General features: G+C 45.8%; 1 protein-coding gene across 1 annotated transcript in view; it reads right to left on the bottom strand.

The window, feature by feature from the left end:
- LOC119965108 (fibroblast growth factor receptor 4-like) overlaps positions 1-22,006 on the bottom strand; it is an 87,502-nt gene that overhangs the window by 10,818 nt on the left and 54,678 nt on the right. Inside the window, exons 9-14 of the mRNA XM_038795416.1 lie at positions 21,246-21,439; positions 7,877-8,022; positions 7,227-7,348; positions 4,458-4,568; positions 2,557-2,747; positions 1,807-1,929 (exon numbers count right to left, since the gene is read on the bottom strand). Of these exons, the coding sequence (XP_038651344.1) occupies positions 1,807-1,929; positions 2,557-2,747; positions 4,458-4,568; positions 7,227-7,348; positions 7,877-8,022; positions 21,246-21,439 (887 nt within the window). The remainder of the gene's footprint in view (positions 1-1,806; positions 1,930-2,556; positions 2,748-4,457; positions 4,569-7,226; positions 7,349-7,876; positions 8,023-21,245; positions 21,440-22,006) is intronic.

Genomic DNA, 22,006 nt, shown 5'->3' with positions numbered 1-22,006 from the left:
GGCAGCGGCCTTCCGGAGGGGTCCAATTTGACTCTTTCCTTTTCGGTTGCTGCACTGCAGATCTCGCGGTCTGCTGTTCCGGTTCATTGGTCGTGTCCCTGGGTTCGCTGTCGGCCTCTTGGGGTCTGTGGAAGAATTCCCGGAGCCTCATTCGCCTGATGAATTCCTCCGTATCTGCCGCGAGACTGATGGGGTCCATTTTGGTGGTGGTGCAGAAATTGAGCCCTCTGCTGAGGACTTCGATTTCGTCTGGTTGAAGGGTGTAGTCTGACAAGTTGACAATGGATTTCCCTGTATTGTTTTCGACTGTTGTACCGGGAGAAGCTTGATTGCTGCTGGTGGTGATGCCAAGTTTCTCAAGCTTCCTGTTCTTGGTGTGCATGTAGGTGGCATAGTATTGCTGTCTCATCTGTTTGGCGGTGTTCCGCAGCTGGTCTGCTGTGTCCTGAGCGCAAGTTGAGAATATGGCCTCTCTCTTGGTTTCCAGGTTGCGTCGACTGCTGTAGAGTTGGTGTACGAGGTGTTTGAGGAGTGTGACAGAGGTGCGGTGGCAGAGTCTTTCAGCGTAGTCTGTGTTGTAAGTCGACTTGAGTGGGTTTTTGATCTGTAGTCCTTTCGGGATCTTGTCTGCTTTTTTGCATCTTTGTAGAAACTGAATGTCAGTGTCTATATGCGCGAGACCATGCAGACACTGCGACAACGAATAAACGGGCATCGTGCGACTATCAACAGGCAGGACTGTTCCCTTCCAGTTGGGGAACACTTCAGCAGTCAAGGACATTCAGCCTCTGATCTCCGGGTCAGCATTCTACAAGGAGGCCTTCAGGAGACGCGACAACGCAAAATTGCTGAGCAAAAACTTATAGCTAAGTTCCACACGCATGAATGCGGACTCAACCGGGATCTGGGATTCATGTCGCATTACATTCGGCCCCCACCAACAAGCCTGGACTTGCAGAGGCCTACCGACTGAACTGGCTTGGGACAATTCACACCTCTTTAACCTGGAGTTACCTCTCTCTCTGCATCTTTGATGATTTGATTGCCTGAAGGTGCTCGCATTCCAGGGCATCTCTGACTGTGTCTATATAAACATTTCTGGAACAAGCCTTTCCATTCACCTGAAGAAGGAGCCGTGCTCCGAAAGCTCGTGTTTGAAACAAACCTGTTGGACTTTAACCTGGTGTTGTAAGACTTCTTACTGTGCTCACCCCAGTCCAACGCCGGCATCTCCACATCAAAGTTATGGGGACAGCATTTAAATAATTAGAATTAAATCAAAGTTTACATATTTAGGAGATCCCAGAGCGGCCATGACATGTGTCCTGATCTCAGCTGGGCTTGAGGGCAGCATAATTGACCTGCATGTCTGGGGTGGCATCAATAATGAATGTGCTTTGATAACATTTTGAAGTAAGATTACTTACTACTTTTCAGGTTATTGGTGGCCGTGAAACTGATTCTGTTTAATTGAGTCTATCTAATATCCTCCAGTTAGCGGGAAAGGTCTTTCTGTTTCTACCTCACTTGAAGTTGGTTACTTCTGTGCTCAAAATCGCTTTAGTATCTGATTGTTTCAGTCCTCAGTAATTCAAATGCCTTTTCACTCCCCAGTTCATTTTCTGGCTTTCCTGGATAAAATTCCCAATCCAGTTGCCTCATTTCAGTCCTTGATGGATTCGCCTTTCCGAAGAGTGAGTCCAACAAGGGTAGACTTATGCTTGTAGATTCATTGTATGTTGGGCTTAACTAGTTCCAGCAAAAGTGCAGCCCCGCTTGTGCTTGTCAGGGCACTATGAAACTTACATTGGTGGTTTTCTTGTAGTAATCAATGTTGTTCACACCTCGTGCCAGACCAAAGTCTGCAATTTTCATGACGTTGTCTTCAGTCACCAACACATTCCTGGCTGCCAGGTCACGATGGATACACTGTAAAAGATATTAAAACAATTTACATAGTGTATCTCTGTGTCACAGTACAAGCTTGCAAGTGATGGTAAGTAAAGGGGTGGCACAGGAAAAAAATCTGACACAATGTAGTGTTACAAAGTCAGAGAGTATAGAGCCTATTTGAGAGAATGCTCTTTAACATAGCACATTGCTGCTCAATATGTTGTTCACTGGACACATTTAACAATGGTTCTATCTGCAGTCCAAGTGTCTAATCTATCAGTCTAGCAGCTCTCCTTCATTAAGCAGCCAGCTGTAAATCATGCTGGACAGCTAACTGACAAGCCTGGAAAATCCAATCCCCGCCCTTCATGGCTGCTCTTGCTAAGTCACTGTAATGTGAGCCGTGTTTCCCTTTGCTTGCGAGGGGTGGCTGTTGTTTTTGAACCATCATCTTACTTGTCGAACATGAGAAAAGTGAGACAGTGCCCTTCCCACATTGCTTAGTTCACACGACCTTTCACCTATCCCAAGGGGCCAAAACACATATACAAACCCGCTCCAAGTTAAATGAACAATCCACCTGGGCCTCATCCAAACAAGCTACCTAAAAAAAACCTCTGTCCAATTATGTCACATGGGAAGCTAGATTAGTTGGTGACTTACCTTTTTAGATGCCAAATATTCCATGCCCCTTGCCACTTGGTAGGCACTGGACACCAGATCTTTGAATGTTAACTGTTCTTCGGGCACTTTTGTGATGTAAAAGTTGTAATCCATGCCAGGTGGCCGCCTGGCTCTGAGATATTCCCGTAAGTTACCTTTTGCTGCGTATTCCACTATTACATACAGCAAGCCTAGGGTACAAACAAAAGGTTTATACACTGAACTCTCAGCAAACAGAATTTGATATCTGTAATAACGTTTGCTTGTTTACCCATTTGCATCTTGCACCCATCATGGTACAGAATCAATGTCCTCAGAATTAGCTGCCTTGATGTAAACCTTAAGGGCCCTTCCAGTTGATTCCCTTATTTACCCTTTCTTTATTTTTGCTGTTATTTTGATCCATGGATGCTTAATGGACATAGGTCTTGAAGTGGAGCAGGGGAAGTGAGGAATTTTAAGATACAAGAGAACACGTTGCTAGCTTTAGGATGGCAGAACACAGACTTTTCAGCCCCCGAGAGATCGGTGGGACTCAGCTCGATTGGTTGGCTGGTAGTCAATGAATTGGCCATAAGGCTGTATTTTGCCCGCTAACAGGCGATGATTGGATCCTGCCTGAGTGGGATGATTTTCAGAGAGCCAGGGGAAACACAGTTGGAATCCTGGACGCCCAGAGGAAAGAAGCTGCTCTCTCTCCCGTCATGTTTTCACCAGAAAAGCTTCATGGCTATACACAGAATCTGCATGAAGCTACAGTGAAAACCTTGAACTGAAAGCCTAGATTGAAGAACGTGTGCTGCCCCTCCTGCTCTCACATATAACTGTGTAATACTGTATTCCAGCGTGTGATTGTTTCCTGTTGCCTCCTTTTCTTAAAGTATTGGAATTCATGGTTAGTATAGCTACGTTAGTACCTGTAACACTCCTTTGTCTGATCAAAGTGGCCATTCTTCACCTACCAGCTTAAGTCAGTAAATTTTAACAAGCTTTTTGAACATGGAAGGAATCACAGCTAAGCTCTGGATGCTCCACAAGCTAAGATGAGCAGAGTGTTGCACTGGGCCAGTGCTTTTAATACTGATAAAAGTTTTCAGTCCCATGCTAAAGTGACATATACATCATACTGGCAATTGTGCCTGGAAAATCTCCCTTCAGTGGAGTCCAGTGTGATACATAGTACTGATGAATACTCTGCTCAATATGAGTGTTCACTCTAATGTATCAGATTTATATGCCATGTATGTTTCATTTGGGTGTAATAGTGCGAAGTGTGATGCTATTATTATTTGTATATTACTGCATTGTGGATTCTGTATGTAATACAACCAATGCACTCGTATATGCATTGTTTTAACACCTTTGTGCGTATTCAATAAAGGGTATGTTATAGAATTTGGATAAAGGGCTGCATGGTGGTGCAGTGGTTAGCACTGCTGCCTCACAGCGCTGAGGACCTGGGTTTGATCCTGGCCCCGTGTCACTGTCTGTGTGGAGTTTTCACATTCTTCCCGTGTTAACCCCCATAACCCAAAGATGTGCAGGGTAGATGGATTGGCCACGCTAAATTGCCCCAAATTGGAGAAAGATTATTGGGTAATCTAAATTTAAAAAAAAGAATTTGGATAGTGTTACACTTGTTAAAGTACTGACAGTTTTACAAAATTTATTTTTAATTAAATGAAATGAAAATCGCTTATTGTCACAAGTAGGCTTCAAATGAAGTTACTGTGAAAAGCCCCTAGTCACCACATTCCGGCGCCTGTTCGGGGAGGCTGGTACAGGAATTGAACCACGCTGCTGGCCTGCCTTGGTCTGCTTTCAAAGCCAGCTATTTAGCCCTGTGCTAAACCAGATCCTTGGATAATGTTCTTGGATATCAGCATCCACCATATACTCACCATCCTGTGTGCATGCACCCAGCAAGTTAATGATATTTTTATGCTTGTCCATCATCTTCATCATTTCCATCTCTGAGATAAGATCTGCCAGATCTTTTTCTGTAGCATCATCTAGAGAATTTGAAATGTCATATTTTAACAATTTCCTTCAGGCTGATTTCAGCTTGTGAGAGAAATTATTACATTTTTTCTTTATTATTTCATGGGATGCAGGTGTTGCTGGCAAGGCCAGCATTTGTTACCCATCCCTAATTGCCCTTGAACTGAGTGACTAACCAGGCCTGTTAAGAGGCTAGTTAAGAGCCAACCACATTGTTGTGGATCTGACAGTCACGTGTACGTCAGACTGCGCAAGGGTAGAATTTTTCCTTCCCTGGAAGTCATAAGTGAACCAGATGGGTTTTCATAACCAGCAACTATGGTCACCATTAATGGGCGGCATGGTAGCACAGTAGTTAGCACTGTTGCTTCACAACTCCAGGGTCCCAGGTTCGATTCCAGCTTGGGTCACTGTCTGTGCAGAGTCTGCACGTTCTCCCAGTGTCTGCTTGGGTTTCCTCCGGGTGCTCCGGTTTCCTCCCATAGTCCAAAGATGTGCAAGTTAGGTGGATTGGCCATACTAAATTGTCCTTAGTGTCCAAAAAGGTTAGGTGGGGTTACTGGGTTACAGGGATAGGGTGGAAGTGTGGGCTTGAAGTAGGGTACTCTTTGCAAGGGCCGGTGCAGACTTGATGGACCGAATGGCCTCCTTCTGCACTGTAAATTCTATGATCATGAAGATAAGCTTTCATTTCCAAATGTATTAATTGAATCCAAATTCCAGCAGCTGCCGTGGTGGGATTTGAATCCATGTCCCAGAACATTAACTTGGGCCTCTGGATTGTGCATCAGTGACATTGCCACTATGCCATGTCTGTCTACCTTTCCAACTGTGATCAGTCACAGAGCAATCACCTGCAGTTGTTTGGAATATTCTATTTTTGACGGGTCAAGTTATTCATTCTCCGACTGGGGTCGGTTAAGAGAGTTCCTTTTAACACTTTCACCGTATGTGGGCATTGCTGGTTAAGCCAGCATTTATTGCCCATTCCTAATTGCCGTTGAAAAGTTGTTGATCATCCAACTTCTTGAACTACTGCAGTCCATGTATTGTAGGTCCACTCACAGTGCCATTAGGAAATGAGTTCCAGGACTTTGACCGAACACTGTGTGGAACAGGGATACAGTTATAAGTCAGGATGGTACAAGGCTTGGAGGAAAACCTGCTGGGAGTGGTGTTCCAATTCAGCTGCTGCCCTTGTCCATCATCGTGGAGACGGTCATGGATTTGGAAGGTGCTGTCGAAGAATCTTTGATGAGATGCTGCAGCGCATCATAGATCTACACACTACTGCCACCATTTATCAGGAGAGGAGGGAGTGAATGTTGGAGCCAGTGATTGGGGTGCCAATCAAGCTAGCTGCTTGTGTTCTGGATGGGTGGAGCTTCTTGAGTGTTGTTGGAGCTGCACTCAACTGGGCAAGTGGAGAGTATTCCATCACACTCATGACTTATGCCTTGTATATGTGGACAGGCTTTGAAGGGTCAGGAGGTGACTTACTCACTGCAGAATTCCCAGCCTCTGACTTGTTCTTGTAGCCACAGTATTGACATGCTTGGTTCAGTTTTTGGTCAAAGGTAACCCCCAGGATGTTGATAGTGGAGAATTCAGTGATGGTAAATCCATTTTATGTCAAGGGGGAAATTCAAGGTAGGATTCTCTATTAGGAGATGACCATTGCCTGGCAGTTGAGTGCCATGAATGCAACTTGACACTTATCAGCCCAAGACTCAATGTTGTCTAAGTCTTGCTGCATATGGACACTGCTTTAGTATTTCAGGAATCATGAATGGTGGCTGAACAAAGTGCAATCATCAGCGGACGTCCCACTTCTGACCTTACGATGGAGGGACGGTCATTATGAAACATTATCTAGATGGTTGGGCCTAGGGCACTACCTTGAAGAACTCTTGTGTGATATCCTGGAACACCAACCATAATCCATCTTCCTTTGTGCCACAACCATCTTCCTTTGTGTCAACCAGTGACCGATTCCCAGTTTTACGAGGACCACACTCGGTTAAATGATGCCTTGACTTCAAGGGCAGTCACTCTCATATTACCTCATTATAGGGTGGCACGGCGGTGCAGTGGTTAGCACTGCTGCCTATGGCGCTGAGGACCGGCTCACTGTCAGTGTGGAGTTTGCACATTCCCCCTGTGTCTGCGTGGGTCTCACCCTCACAACCCAAAGATGTGCAGGGTAGATGGATTGGCCACGCTAAATTGCCCCTTAACTGGAAAAAAAATCTACATTTAAAAAAAAGAAAAAACCCTCATGATTTCAACTCATTTGTCCACGTTTGGACCAAGGCGTAATGAGATCAAGAGATGAGTGACCTTGGCAAAACCCAAACAGAGCATCAGGAAGCAGATTACTTCTGAGTAAATATTGCTTGATGGAACTGTTGATGACCCCTTCCATCAGTTTAGTGATGACTGAGTGTAGACTGATGGGGTGGTAATTGGTCAGGTTGGATTTGCCCTGTTTACTGTGCACAGGATATGCTTGGGACAATTTTCCACGTTATCGGGTAGATGCCAGTGTTGTAGCTGTACTGAAACAGCTTCAGGCCTTTGCTCCAGTAGACTGGGCTATTAGGTTTCCTAGTGGACCCAATAAAGGAACAACCTAAGTTACATATTTTGTGAAACTATATTTTGCTTACCTTTCAGTGATTTCACTGCCACAGTAACTGGCTTATCTGGATTGTCCTTATTAATCCCGTAGGCTTCTGCTTTAACCACCTGTCCAAAGCAACCCTCTCCAAGAGGTTTCCCCAGTACGAGTCTGGAAAAGGAACAGCAATTTCAGAGTCAGCTGGCCATCTGAATTCTGTAAGCACCGTTTCCAAATGATGAATCTTCTAAATACATTTTCAGAAATACAGAATAACAGAATTGTTACGGTGCAGAAGGCGGCCATTGTGGCTGCACCGGCTTGCCAAACAAACATCATGACTTAGTGTCATTCCCCTGCCCTTCCCCTTGTACCCATGCACATTATTTCTATTCAAATTATCATCTAAAGCCTTAATGAATGAGTCAATTGAACCTGCCTCCACCACAGGCAGGGTGTTCCAGACCTGAAACACTCACATCACATTTGCAATGACAGCAGTTATTATGAGATAAAATACCAAACCCATAACACCGACCATTTAACAGATGATTTTATCATCCCCTTAGCTGCTCTTTCAGCACAAGATTTTTCCGCCCATCTGTGTTTGAGTCGCCTGCCCTCTGTCCAGATCACAAGGTTTGAAGTTTAATATTCTGTCTGCAGCCCATCCTGCCTCCTTCTCCCCATCACACTTACTTATCTCGATGGAATTCCCATTTTGGATCCATTGGTAGCTCAAACTCCACAACACCTGCCAACATGAGCGTGCCACTGGAAGATAACCTTGCCACCCTCACCAGAGAGGCATTTGACTTCATTGAAGAGTTTGATTCTCGAGAAAACTGAAAATGAAATGAAATGTGTCAATAGACTGAACGTAGGTAGACATAAAACAATGCTTCAAACCCACTTATCTCCAGCTAGTCCTAACTTGTGGTTGTGTACTTTGACTGTACTGTAATTTTCTTGGTGCATTTTATTTGTTTACTGTGATAGTGTTGATGCAGTTTGATTGCACTGTAATATTGTTAGTGCAGGTTGACTATACGATGGTATCATTGGTGCAGAGTGATAATACTGTGACACTGTTGGTGCAATTTTGCTCTACTCTGACAGTGTTCGTGGAGAGTGATAGAACAGTGATATTGGTGCAGGTTGACTGTAATATGGATGTTGATGCACACTGGTAGTACAATGATAGAGTAGGTGCAGGTTTGCTATACTCTCATAATGTTGCTGCAGATTGATAATACTGTGATATTGGTGTAGGTTAGCTGTAATATGAGTGTTGGTGCAGATTGCTGGTGCAGATTGATAATACTGTAATATTGGTGTAGGTTAGCTGTAATATGAGTGTTGGTGCAGATTGTTGGTGCAGATTGATAATACTGTGATATTGATGTAGGTTAGCAGTAATATGAGTGTTGGTGCAGATTGATAATTCTGTGATATTGATGTAGGTTAGCTGTAATATGAGTGTTGGTGCAGCTTGATAATACTGTGATATTGGTGTAGGTTAGCTGTAATATGAGTGTTGGTGCAGATTGATAATACTGTGATATTGGTGTAGGTTAGCAGTAATATGAGTGTTGGTGCAGATTGATAATTCTGTGATATTGATGTAGGTTAGCTGTAATATGAGTGTTGGTGCAGATTGTTGGTGCAGCTTGATAATACTGTGATATTGGTGTAGGTTAGCAGTAATATGAGTGTTGGTGCAGATTGATAATTCTGTGATATTGATGTAGGTTAGCAGTAATATGAGTGTTGGTGCAGATTGATAATACTGTGATATTGGTGTAGGTTAGCAGTAATATGAGTGTTGGTGCAGATTGATAATTCTGTGATATTGATGTAGGTTAGCTGTAATATGAGTGTTGGTGCAGCTTGATAATATTGTGATATTGGGGTAGGTTGGCTGTAATATGAGTGTTGGTGCAGCTTGATAATACTGTGATATTGGTGTAGGTTAGCTGTAATATGAGTGTTGGTGCAGATTGATAATACTGTGATATTGGTGTAGGTTAGCTGTAATATGAGTGTTGGTGCAGATTGATAATACTGTAATATTGGTGTAGGTTAGCAGTAATATGAGTGTTGGTGCAGATTGTTGGTGCAGATTGATAATACTGTGATATTGGTGTAGGTTAGCTGTAATATGAGTGTTGGTGCAGATTGTTGGTGCAGCTTGTAGCCATGCTGGCCACGCAAAATGGACACTGAGCCAAACTAAAATGGAAGGCTGCTGGGAAACAGACAGTTCAGCCAGAACAGCAGTCTGCAAAGAGCAGTTTGCATTCTGCAGCAGCAGAAACCAGTTTGGGCTCAGGTGAAAAGACCTTAGCTAGGTGCAAATGGCAAAACGCTTTGCATGCTAATGAGGCCATCAGACTTGAACACCCACACAATAGATACATTTGGTTCTGAATGGACACATTCCAATCAAGACCCAGACATCGAGGCACCAGAAACCTCCGAACAAAAGGACATAAGAAACGCCCCCTCCATCACGGAGACCCCCTCGCATTGGGGAATTAATCCAGTATCGATAAGAAATTGATCCAATAGGTAGAGCCCGCCCGAGAAGAGGGAAGGACAACGGAACCCCTATAAAAGATAGGGACCTCGTGTTGTCCTGTCTGTTAAACCTGTGCTCCGGCCCCGACTGACACCTGGTATCCTGACTCCAGCCGTTGAGCACCAGCCGCCGAAACCGTAAGTTCAACGCTCGCTACGCGATCCAAGCCCGCTAGACTCCCAAGTGCCAGAACGCTTGCTGAAGGCTGCAGACAAAACCAGGACGAAGGCCTCGTTCTCTGACCTTGCCTGTTCCTGTTAGATAAGTATTCTGTTTGCTTATGTTTAGTTGTAGCTTAGTCTCTTAGTGTGTGCATGAGTATTTATTATTAACTGTATAATAAATATTGATCGTTTGAACTTGACTAATCGGTGTATCGTCTTTATTACTTTGAACTTGACCTTGGAATACTTGTGACGTTGCCTATACGGCAGCTGGCGACTCCAGAGCTAAATAATTACATAGAACAGAGCCTAGCAGTGTTAAGCACACGTCGAACTCGGAGGCGTGTTAATACACTCCAATAAATGCGTTTTACGCCCATAGTAAAACGTGCAACATTTAGTGGCGACTCCGCCGGGACCCTGTTGTAAGTGGAAACACCACAGTGTCCAGGACCCTGAAATTTGAATTAGAACTCCAAATTGCAGAGAAAGAAAGAGATCACAAGTATTCAAGGTGTTCAAAATAATAAGCGAAATTCGGAAGTGTGTTTAGTGCATGCGTACTAACAGGGCTGTAAGGTAAAACTGAAAGCTTTTTGTTGCGACAAACTTTCGGTAGTTTTGTGATCGGAAAATAGCGTAAGCCGTACCCTTTTCACGAAACACCACCCCAGCAACCCCCTGTTCCAAATTATAAAAAGAGAGTCAGAGGAAATGGCCATGCAGGCAATGGAACGTCTGATGGATCCAGCAAAGTTTGTGGTCGCAGCGACCAGCAGCAGTAGCAGGGTAGGCCAGTGTCCCACGTGGGAGCTGGAACTCCGCAAATATTTACAAGGAAAGGGATGGCCCCTTTGGAAAGAGTTTTGTGCAAATGAGGAGACAGGTCCCGGAAGTATAGGTCATACTTGGTGGGAGAACCTCTCTCAGATACACAAAAAGAGTTTAAGTAAAGCACGCAAGCCGATGGCGATTGTGTCCTGCTTGGCACAGTTGCGAGGCGCAGAGGAGGTCATCAGGACGCTCCGGACAGATTTAGAGGAAAGGAACCGAATGAGTAAGGTCGATGTCAGGGACATCGAGAAAGAAAACCTGGAATTAAAAGGGAAGTTGGCAGAGAAGGGTAGAGAGGTGGATGATGCCAAGAGGGCTCACCAGTCTTGTCTAGCTCATCTGAACAGTTCCCAGACCCAGTATGAGAAAGCCTATCAGGACGTGCAACGTGCCGTTCTGATAAGACAGGAATCGGAAAAGCAGGTGGAGGCATTGCAGAGGCAATGTTCCGATCTCAAAGCAGCTTTGAGAGCACTCCACGCTGCAACGACCGAACAAAGACAAAGCACAGTTGACCACGCGAAATGCAGGAAACAGATTGCGGAACTGCAATCTCTGCTTTCGGTGCAGAATGGCTTCCAAAGCACCTTTGGAGCACAGTTAGATGGGGAAAATGCCCCAGATTGGCAGGAATTAAGCGAGACAGCGCAGCGTTATGTTCAGGGAACATGTGCGCCAGCAGCTCAGCAGAAACGACAGGCACCCCAACCCCCCACAGCTCAGACCATAACCGCACCCATGAATCCCGTAACCACACAGAGGAAAGCCGAATCAGAAGGCGCCCCAGACATAACTTACACCACCCCTTTAACAGTAACCCAGCTAAGGGACGCTTGTGAAAAGATCACTCCGTTCCTCCCCACCGCAGACCCCCACCAGTTCTTTGCAAAAGTAAAACAGCAGGCTACCATGTACGGCCTGGATGAGAGAGAGCAGGTTAAGCTCACCGTGCTGAGCTTAGACCAGAGTGTAGTGGCAGCCCTCCCCGACCCACAAAACGTGGCAGGAGGCAGCCTAGAGGAGATGCACACTGCCATTTTAGATGCCATCGGGTACAATAGAGGTGACCCCGTAGAAGGATTGAATAAGTGCAGGCAGAAGAGATCCGAACACCCCACAGCATTCGCAGGAAGGCTGTGGATTCACTTCAGCGCAGTTTTCGGACAGCTAGATAGAGCGCATTTAACCCGCGAAAACATGGTTAAGTGGACGCGCACAATTATCTCACACGCAACAGAAGCAGGACAGAGCGCTTGCAATAATTACGACCCCTCAGAAGAAGCCCATAACGAAAAATGGGTCCTCAAAAGATTGTCCCGCGCTTGGGAGCAATCGCTTCAGGCAAAAGCAAAGGTTAGATCCCCAGAAGAGGCTCAGGCTGCTGCAGATATCCAAGCAGTCAGAGAGCACCAGAAGCCCGCATGGGTAAATGAAGGCAAGAGCAGCCCTCAACAGAAAGGACAGGAGTGCTATAACTGTGGACAGTTAGGGCATTGGGCAAAAGAGTGTAATGCACCCCAGCGATCTCAGAGAGGCCAGCAGACAGGCACTCTGAACCGCAACAAAGCAAAACCAATCCACAATGTAGCAGTACAGTCCGGACCCACCAATGTGGACGAGACGAACTGACGGTGTTCGGGCTCCCCCACTTGGGTCTGTGACACACTATGGGACTCATCAGGGAGGCCCGTAGTCACGGCAAAAGTCAAAGGGAAGCCCATAGAGTTACTGTGGGACACAGGAGGATCCCGCACCACCATTAACTCCACAACCACGGCACACTCAGACACGTGGCCGACCACCTCCACCATCACACTTAGCGGGTTCACCGGACACTCGCAGCAGGGACATATCACAGCACCCGTAGCGATCCAGCTAGGGAACATTAGCACAAGACACCCCGTAGTTTTAGTAAATCTTCCCCGGACAGCAGAGCACATCCTGGGGATCGATTTCATGAACGCTCACAGCTTGTCGTTCGACCCAGTGAACCAGTGTGTCTGGCGAATGGCGAGATCAGACAGAGCCCCAGCCACCCTCACAGTAGGAGACTACGCTAATCGGATTAGCGCAGTGGGAGAGTACTCATTCGACCTGACTACACTCCACACCGACCGACAAATTAAGGCCCTACTAAACAAACACAGGACAGCATTTGCAAGTCACCGTCATGACTGTGGCAGAATGACTGGACAAGTTCATGTTACCGGACAGGACCCCCGACCGCAAAAGCAGTATAGATTTCCCCTTGAAGCAGAGGTGGAAATAGAAAAGGTTATAGGCAGCTTGTTGGACCAAGGTGTACTGAGAACGGTAGCCTCCACCAACAATGCCCCTATTTGGCCAGTGAGGAAGCCCGATGGATCATGGCGTCTGACCATCGATTATCGGGAACTCAACAAAGTAACCCCCGCAGTAGCCCCAACGGTAGCTACTAGTCCCGAGACCATGCTCAAGCAGGGTCTCAACGCCAAGTACTTCACGGTATTGGACATCAGTAATGGATTCTGGTCAATACCATTGGCAAAAGCGTGCCAATACAAATTCGCATTCACTTTCAAAACTCAGCAGTACACGTGGACATGCCTCCCACAAGGATTCCACAATTCACCCTCCATTTTCCACCGACAGCTGGCAAGTGGATTAGAAAAATTTTCCCGACCCGAATGTCTGGTACAGTATGTAGACGACCTACTACTGCAGACAGACACAAAGGCAGAGCACATTTCGCTTCTGGCCGAACTCCTGGAACTCTTAACTGAAATTGGCTGTAAAGTTAACCCGAAAAAGGCCCAAATATTGGAAAGTAAAGTGATGTATTTGGGATCAGTCATCACGCACGGCAAACGCGAGATCGAATTCAAAAGAATTGATTCGATCGTCAAATTGCCCCTTCCCCAGAATGTTTCAGCCCTCCGGTCGTTTTTAGGACTGGTTGGCTATTGTCGGAACCACATAGACGGATTCGCGACAAAAGCCGCCCCACTTTCAGACCTCCTTAAGAAAGGAGCCCCCTGGGAATGGCTTCCGCAGCATACAGGCGCTGTGGAAGAGTTGAAACGAGCCCTTAGTGCAGCACCCGCGCTGCTAGTCCCCGACCAACTTTCACCGTACGCAATCGAGGTAGCTAGCACAGATCTGACCCTCTCGGCCGTGTTGCTTCAAGAACGGCACGAGCAGCTAAGACCAGTGGCTTATGCCTCCCGACTGTTAGACCCAGTAGAACAAGGATTTTCGGCCTGTGAGAGGCACCTTCTTGCTGTCTTCTGGGCAGTGCAGTATTTCTCATACATCACCGGACTAAACCCCATCACCATTCTAACCGAACATACACCCACACAGCTACTACTAGACGGTCGACTGAAGGACGGTTCAGTTAGCCAGATTAGGGCAGCTAGGTGGACCCTACTTTTACAAGGACGGGACATTACTGTAAAACGGACACGCACCCACACATACTTAGCAGACAACCTCCAATACCCCGGACAGCCCCATGACTGTGAAATTGTAGCTCCCCTGCATAACACAGGACCCTTTTTAGCAAAAACACCCCCCAGGAAGATAGGGAACCCGAAACAAAGCCCCCAGCCCACAGACACGTGTGGACCCTTGAGGATTTATGTAGACGGTTCCTCCACAGTTTTAAATGGTGAGCGTATCACAGGATGCGGCATCTATGTAGAGGACGCGCAGGGGCGCGCTCTCGAAGAAATCGCTCTTAAGTTACCAGGTCACTTAGGCGCACAGGCAGCAGAGCTAGCAGCCATAGCGTACATAGTGGACCACCCCGATTCTTTCCCCAGCCCAGCAGACATATATTCAGACAGCTTATATGTCTGCAATAGCCTAACAGATTTTCTGCCCCTGTGGAGGACACGAGGTTTTGTCTCCGCAGACGGAAAACCCCTTCCATCAGCCCCCTTACTCCAGCATATCCTAGAGAAAGCGAAGGACAGGACCTTCGGCATTATAAAAGTAAGAAGCCACCATAGGTCATCACCCCCTGGGAATGTAAAAGCCGACGCGTTGGCTAAGGCAGGTTCCAGGAGAGGACACTTATGGACCCCCCCAGCTAGCGCACCAGCTAGCGCCCCTGTGAGCGCAGTCCAAGTCTCACAGACTGATATTAAAGATCTCGTGGCAGCACAAAAACAGGACGGAGACCTCAGGGAGGTTTTCAAGGGAAACTTTGTGCCTGCTTACGAGCACTTTAAACACGCACTGACCACACATGAGGGTGTGATCATTAAGGACCGACTTTATGTGGTCCCACAGCAGGACAGGAATCAGATGATTGCCTTGTTCCATGACGGACACGGGCATCAGGGAATTGATGCAACAACGAGGCACCTCAGGCAACTCTGTTGGTGGCCTAATCTCAGGAATGATGTAACGCACTACATAGAGAATTGCCTGATTTGTGCTCAGAATAACCCGGAGAGGTATTCTAAGAAAGCACAACTTCGGCATACTCGCCCAGTTAACGGCCCTTGGACAAACCTCCAGATCGACTTTATAGGTCCATTGCCCCCTTGTAGGAATGGCTATAAATACGTTCTGGTGGTGATAGATACCTTTACCAAGTGGGTAGAGGCATTTCCCTCACGAACAAATACAGCAAAGACAGCTGCAAAGATCCTGACCCACCACATCTTCACGAGATGGGGTTTACCCCGAAGTATCGATTCGGACCAGGGATCTCACTTTACAGGACGGGTCATGAGGAACGTCCTGACAATATTCGGAATCAAACAGAACTTCCACATTGCGTATCATCCACAGTCCAGCGGGATTGTGGAGCGCATGAATCGGACCCTAAAAACTACCCTTAGGAAAATGGTTCAACAGAACAATTCCACATGGGATTCAGTGCTCCCCTTTGCACTTATGTTCATAAGGAACACTGTCTCCACATCGACAGGATACACACCACACACACTCATGGCCGGACGCCCTATGAAAGGTACAGAATTCCTTTTAGGACTGGACATGACAAGCCCCGAAGTGACGGCCCTCACACATGAAAAGGCAGTTAAAGATCTAGTTGAGACTGTGAGGTCTGCACAGCTCGCAGCCGCAGTCCAGCTAGGGAAACGCCGACAGCAACGGACTGCCTGTTTCAATAAGACCGTACACACCACAGAATTCCAGGTTGGGCAACAGGTAATGTTATCTGTTTATAACCCCAGCAGTTTTTTGGCTCCAAAATATTCCGGTCCCTACTCAATTTCGGACAAAATTAGCCCCTCCGTTTACAGGATCAAATATCCTAATGGGAAGACCGCGTGGTTCCATATAAACCAGTTAAAGGCTTATGGAACACAGGCCAACCATGCTCACCATGTCCTGCTGGATGCAGCAGAACACTTCACCCCGCCCACCAGAGACACTTTTCCACCATCCCCCTCACAGACCAGTTCATCCACGGACACGCCCACGACTCCGCCCACAGACCACTACAGACCACGCCCCGACACGCCCACAAGCTGCCACAGCAGAGACAGCAGGACTGACACTGACTCTGAAGACAGCGACACCACACAGCCATACAGCCCACACTGCACCAACTACGACCCCGACTCCAGTGACCCCATGGAAGTCACTTACCTCAAAAACCCCGAACCACCACCCGACCCCGACTACCCCGACAACACACTCGACGCCACCCAATGGCACAGGGACAATTCCTACAGACTTGTCCGCAATGATGAAAGTGACCCCCGGTCACACAACTCCAAAATAGCATGCCTGATCCACACAAGGGTGTGGGATCCGGGAGAGCAGGACGACACGGTGTCTGACTCCCGACACGGCAACCCCTTTGTGACCCTGTTCACAGAGGCAGAATCAAAGTGAGGTGTCCAGATGATGTAAAATAGGAATCGTTTGAGGGAAACGATGTCCTTTCTGATGGAACCTGCACGTATGTTTGTCTTCGTTTTATGTTTGTTTGTTTTCAGGAATGTAAATGTTTCAGTTGGAGGATGGACATCTTCTTTTCAGCTGAAAAGATTGTGACCACCTCACATACACGTTAGCTTGTCCGCAGATACCTTTGAGAACTTCGGTTTGATTGGAGATCTTTTCCAAAGTTGTAAGGCCACACGCCAAATAGTTTATCTGCAGATATCTCTGAGAACTTCAGTGATGTCCTCAGTTGGAGCATCTTGGCTCCCTTGGTTTTTCAGGTGCCCCTCTATTCGGCGAAATAGAGGCTGCAAGTCATGGTAAACACATTCGTACCCGTTTCTTTCCAGGTTACTCAGGCAGTGGACAAACGGCACTGAGGACCCGCCCTGTCTGAGAACCAACCCTTGGTCAGCCAAGCTCGGGTATGGCACAGCACGCCCTACCCGGGGATTCCATCCAACTCGTACCCGTAGCGGCCCATACGCAACTCATTCGGATGTTTATTTCCAAGTTTGTTTTCATTTTAGGTTAGGTAGCCCTTCGGCAACCATCCCACATGCTATTTACATCCGGGAACATTCGGATGGTAAATCAGCAAAGCCTGCGAGACGGCTCGCAGAAGGAAGGATTGTTAGGTGTATGCTGGTCTTTAAATTCGCTTTTTGAAAAAAAAAATGAGGGGAGTCACAGGGTGTGACTTAGCCAGTCATTTTAAAGGGTCAATTGGGTTTTGAAAGACAGATGCACTAACAAGTAAAGGTCTTAAACTGTGTATTGACAGATACTGTGCTTGATCCCAAAGGTTTCAAAGGACGAGACAGAGGTCGAAGCCAGGATTGTCAATACCAGAGGAAGAAGGAAGAGAAAGAAGAAGAACAGCAAAATGATGGAAGCCCACTTATTACTATTTAATGTCATATGTATATGTGTGGAAACAAGACACGTTTCCCCCACAACCCCCACCGTAAATGTTAGTACAGCAAACCCCCACTGCTCAGCTCTGATCAGCGAGGTTCAGACCTGGTGTACTAAATTCATGACGTGGTACTCCATGTCCTACATAATCGAATCACTGTTGGTGATCGCGATCCTCATCATCCTAGTGCAGACCCTCAGGTTGAGGAAATGGAAGAGGAGAGCCTCTCGTTCCAGCACCTCACCCATCTATAGAGTGCAATCCCCCATCTTCGGATTCCACCAAACCCCTCAACCCCTCACTGATTACAACACTCTGTAAATAAAATTCAGCCATGTATTATATTGTTCCATACTCGACTGCCGAGTTGGGAAGTGTGATGTTGTGGTGTGAATGGTTAAGATTTTAGAGTGATTAAATGTTTAAGTTAAGGTTAAGGTTAATAGTGATAGGTAGAGGTTCCCAATTGTAGTAATGCATGTCCCTTTGACATAGGGCCAAGTAGAGATGTTAGTTAAATTTTTTTTCTCTTCTTCCCATAGTTTAGAACAGAGTAGAACAGGAACTGGCAAGAGGTCAGAACACAAGGAGGCAAAGCACATAGGTGATCCTTCACAATAGTATGATTGTGAGGATCACAAGGAGGGAATGTAGCCATGCTGGCCACGCAAAATGGACACTGAGCCAAACTAAAATGGAAGGCTGCTGGGAAACAGACAGTTCAGCCAGAACAGCAGTCTGCAAAGAGCAGTTTGCATTCTGCAGCAGCAGAAACCAGTTTGGGCTCAGGTGAAAAGACCTTAGCTAGGTGCAAATGGCAAAACGCTTTGCATGCTAATGAGGCCATCAGACTTGAACACCCACACAATAGATACATTTGGTTCTGAATGGACACATTCCAATCAAGACCCAGACATCGAGGCACCAGAAACCTCCGAACAAAAGGACATAAGAAACGCCCCCTCCATCACGGAGACCCCCTCGCATTGGGGAATTAATCCAGTATCGATAAGAAATTGATCCAATAGGTAGAGCCCGCCCGAGAAGAGGGAAGGACAACGGAACCCCTATAAAAGATAGGGACCTCGTGTTGTCCTGTCTGTTAAACCTGTGCTCCGGCCCCGACTGACACCTGGTATCCTGACTCCAGCCGTTGAGCACCAGCCGCCGAAACCGTAAGTTCAACGCTCGCTACGCGATCCAAGCCCGCTAGACTCCCAAGTGCCAGAACGCTTGCTGAAGGCTGCAGACAAAACCAGGACGAAGGCCTCGTTCTCTGACCTTGCCTGTTCCTGTTAGATAAGTATTCTGTTTGCTTATGTTTAGTTGTAGCTTAGTCTCTTAGTGTGTGCATGAGTATTTATTATTAACTGTATAATAAATATTGATCGTTTGAACTTGACTAATCGGTGTATCGTCTTTATTACTTTGAACTTGACCTTGGAATACTTGTGACGTTGCCTATACGGCAGCTGGCGACTCCAGAGCTAAATAATTACATAGAACAGAGCCTAGCAGTGTTAAGCACACGTCGAACTCGGAGGCGTGTTAATACACTCCAATAAATGCGTTTTACGCCCATAGTAAAACGTGCAACAAGCTTGATAATACTGTAATATTGGTGTAGGTTAGCAGTAATATGAGTGTTGGTGCAGATTGATAATACTGTGATATTGGTGTAGGTTAGCTGTAATATGAGTGTTGGTGCAGATTGATAATACTGTCATATTGATGTAGGATGGCTGTAATATGAGTGTTGGTGCAGATTGATAATACTGTGATATTGGTGTAGGTTGGCTGCAATATGAGTGTTGGTGCAGATTGATAATACTGTGATATTGGTGTAGGTTAGCTGTAATATGAGTGTTGGTGCAGCTTGATAATACTGTAATATTGGTGTAGGTTAGCAGTAATATGAGTGTTGGTGCAGATTGATAATACTGTGATATTGGTGTAGGTTAGCTGTAATATGAGTGTTGGTGCAGCTTGATAATACTGTGATATTGGTGTAGGTTAGCTGTAATATGAGTGTTGGTGCAGATTGATAATACTGTGATATTGGTGTAGGTTAGCTGTAATATGAGTGTTGGTGCAGCTTGATAATACTGTAATATTGGTGTAGGTTAGCTGTAATATGAGTGTTGGTGCAGCTTGATAATACTGTAATATTGGTGTAGGTTAGCTGTAATATGAGTGTTGGTGCAGATTGTTGGTGCAGCTTGATAATACTGTGATATTGATGTAGGTTAGCAGTAATATGAGTGTTGGTGCAGATTGATAATACTGTGATATTGGTGTAGGTTAGCTGTAATATGAGTGTTGGTGCAGCTTGATAATACTGTAATATTGGTGTAGGTTAGCAGTAATATGAGTGTTGGTGCAGATTGTTGGTGCAGCTTGATAATACTGTGATATTGATGTAGGTTAGCAGTAATATGAGTGTTGGTGCAGATTGTTGGTGCAGATTGATAATTCTGTGATATTGGTGTAGGTTAGCAGTAATATGAGTGTTGGTGCAGATTGATAATTCTGTGATATTGATGTAGGTTAGCAGTAATATGAGTGTTGGTGCAGATTGATAATTCTGTGATATTGATGTAGGTTAGCAGTAATATGAGTGTTGGTGCAGATTGATAATACTGTGATATTGGTGTAGGATGGCTGCAGAACCATATAATTCCTACAGTGCAGAAGGAGGCCTTTCGGCCCATGTGGTTTGGACTGACTCTCTGAAAGAGCACCCTACCTAGGCCTATACCCCACCTTCTGCCCGTAACCCCACCTAACCTCCAATTCTGTGGACACTAAGGGGAAATTTAGCATGGCCAATCCACCTAACCTACATATCTTTGGACTGTGAGTGGAAATTTAAGCACCCTGAGGTACCCACACAGATACAGGGAGAACATGCAAACTCCACCCAGACGGTCACCAGAATTGAACTCGGATCCCTGGCGCTGTGAGGCAGCAATGTTAACCACTGTGCCACCGTGCTGTCCCCGTGAATGTTGATGCAGATTGATAGTATTGTGAACGCAGGGGTGCAGTTTTCTTGCACTTTGATTGTGTTGCCGAAGGTTGATTGCTCTCTGCTAATATTCACAGAGCTTATGGGCCAAAAACGTCTTTATGTGCTGTATGACTTTATTGGTTTTAATGCCATTCAAGGTAATAAATCACTATTGATGATGTTACTGTATCAATTTCCTCTTTTTGGAGCTTTTAACATCCTATAAAATATGGCAATGTGCCCCTGCAGAAAAAAATGGAGATTGTGGTGAGTTAGCCAGCCTTAGTCACAGTGCTCATTGATGGCTGGCAACAACTGGTCTCAGCATCTCTCGAATCGAGGAAAGATTCAGCCAGAATTGCTACTCCCAATTGATATTTAGTGGCCCTAGTTGATATTAATATTGTTGGGTGAGACCAGGATTAGGCTTTGACATGATGCCTCCCACCATAATGAAAGATCAGCCTGCCACACTCACATATGAAGAATAAATATTTGGGCAAGGCATGGGAGAGCTGTTGCGTGTCCACTCAATCAATAATTCTATTATTCAAAAACCCAGACAATACTCTTCACTATCTCCCATTAATGAACGACAGTAGCATTTTTTCTTAATTTATTTTACCATAAATTATTGATTGGCGATTAATTACCTGTCTTTTGAAGGGGAACTTGGAGAGTTTCTGCACAGGGAGTGGGTCAAAGGCCCTCTTGGTAGACCTTGCCTGCATCCTGCATAATATAACAATGACCACAGACAAGATAATGGCCAAAGAGGTAGCAGCGTAAATCAAGATATCAGTGTATTTGGCCCCAGAGGCGTCAGCTGTTTTCAGGGGTTCTTCTTCTACAGAACAAGACAAAGAACAACTTTCATGAATATTCTTTACAATTTACATTTTTAACTGTAGAGCTTATTGAGGCCAGGATTGAAGATATGTCAAATAGCAATGCAAAAACTGTGTGTCGTAGGTACCGAAATCAGAGTCTGTCACTATTCACACGACATCAACAGTAATAAACAGATTGACGGTCAGCACTTTTCTTGTACATAAAACTGCATTATCATCAAACAACAGTCAATTTTCACCCAGCAGGAATGGCGCAGGTGGAAGGATTAGGTAGCTGGGGTTATTGTGCCATGCCTCCTCACCTCAGAATCAGCATGGGAAGACTGCCTACCCTCGGCAAGCGGTGTCTACTTTACTTTTGAAAACATGGCCTGATGATGTAATTAGCATCACAACCCCATTTTAACTAAAATTGAGATGCTTAGTCAGAGCCAAAGCTAGTAGCTGGATCTGACAACAAATAATGGAGAGGCCAAAAAAGGTATTTTGCCTTTACTGCAGATTACTTGCTCTAGTCTGGACCAAGTAAGAAATCCTCTGATCTCCCAAGCCCCAGTTTTGTC

The sequence above is a fragment of the Scyliorhinus canicula genome, chromosome 4 (assembly GCF_902713615.1).
Source record: "Scyliorhinus canicula chromosome 4, sScyCan1.1, whole genome shotgun sequence".
NCBI classification, from domain to species: Eukaryota; Metazoa; Chordata; class Chondrichthyes; order Carcharhiniformes; family Scyliorhinidae; genus Scyliorhinus; species Scyliorhinus canicula.
Note: the sequence above shows the minus strand (reverse complement) of the source record. Positions and strands in the feature narration are given on the sequence as shown.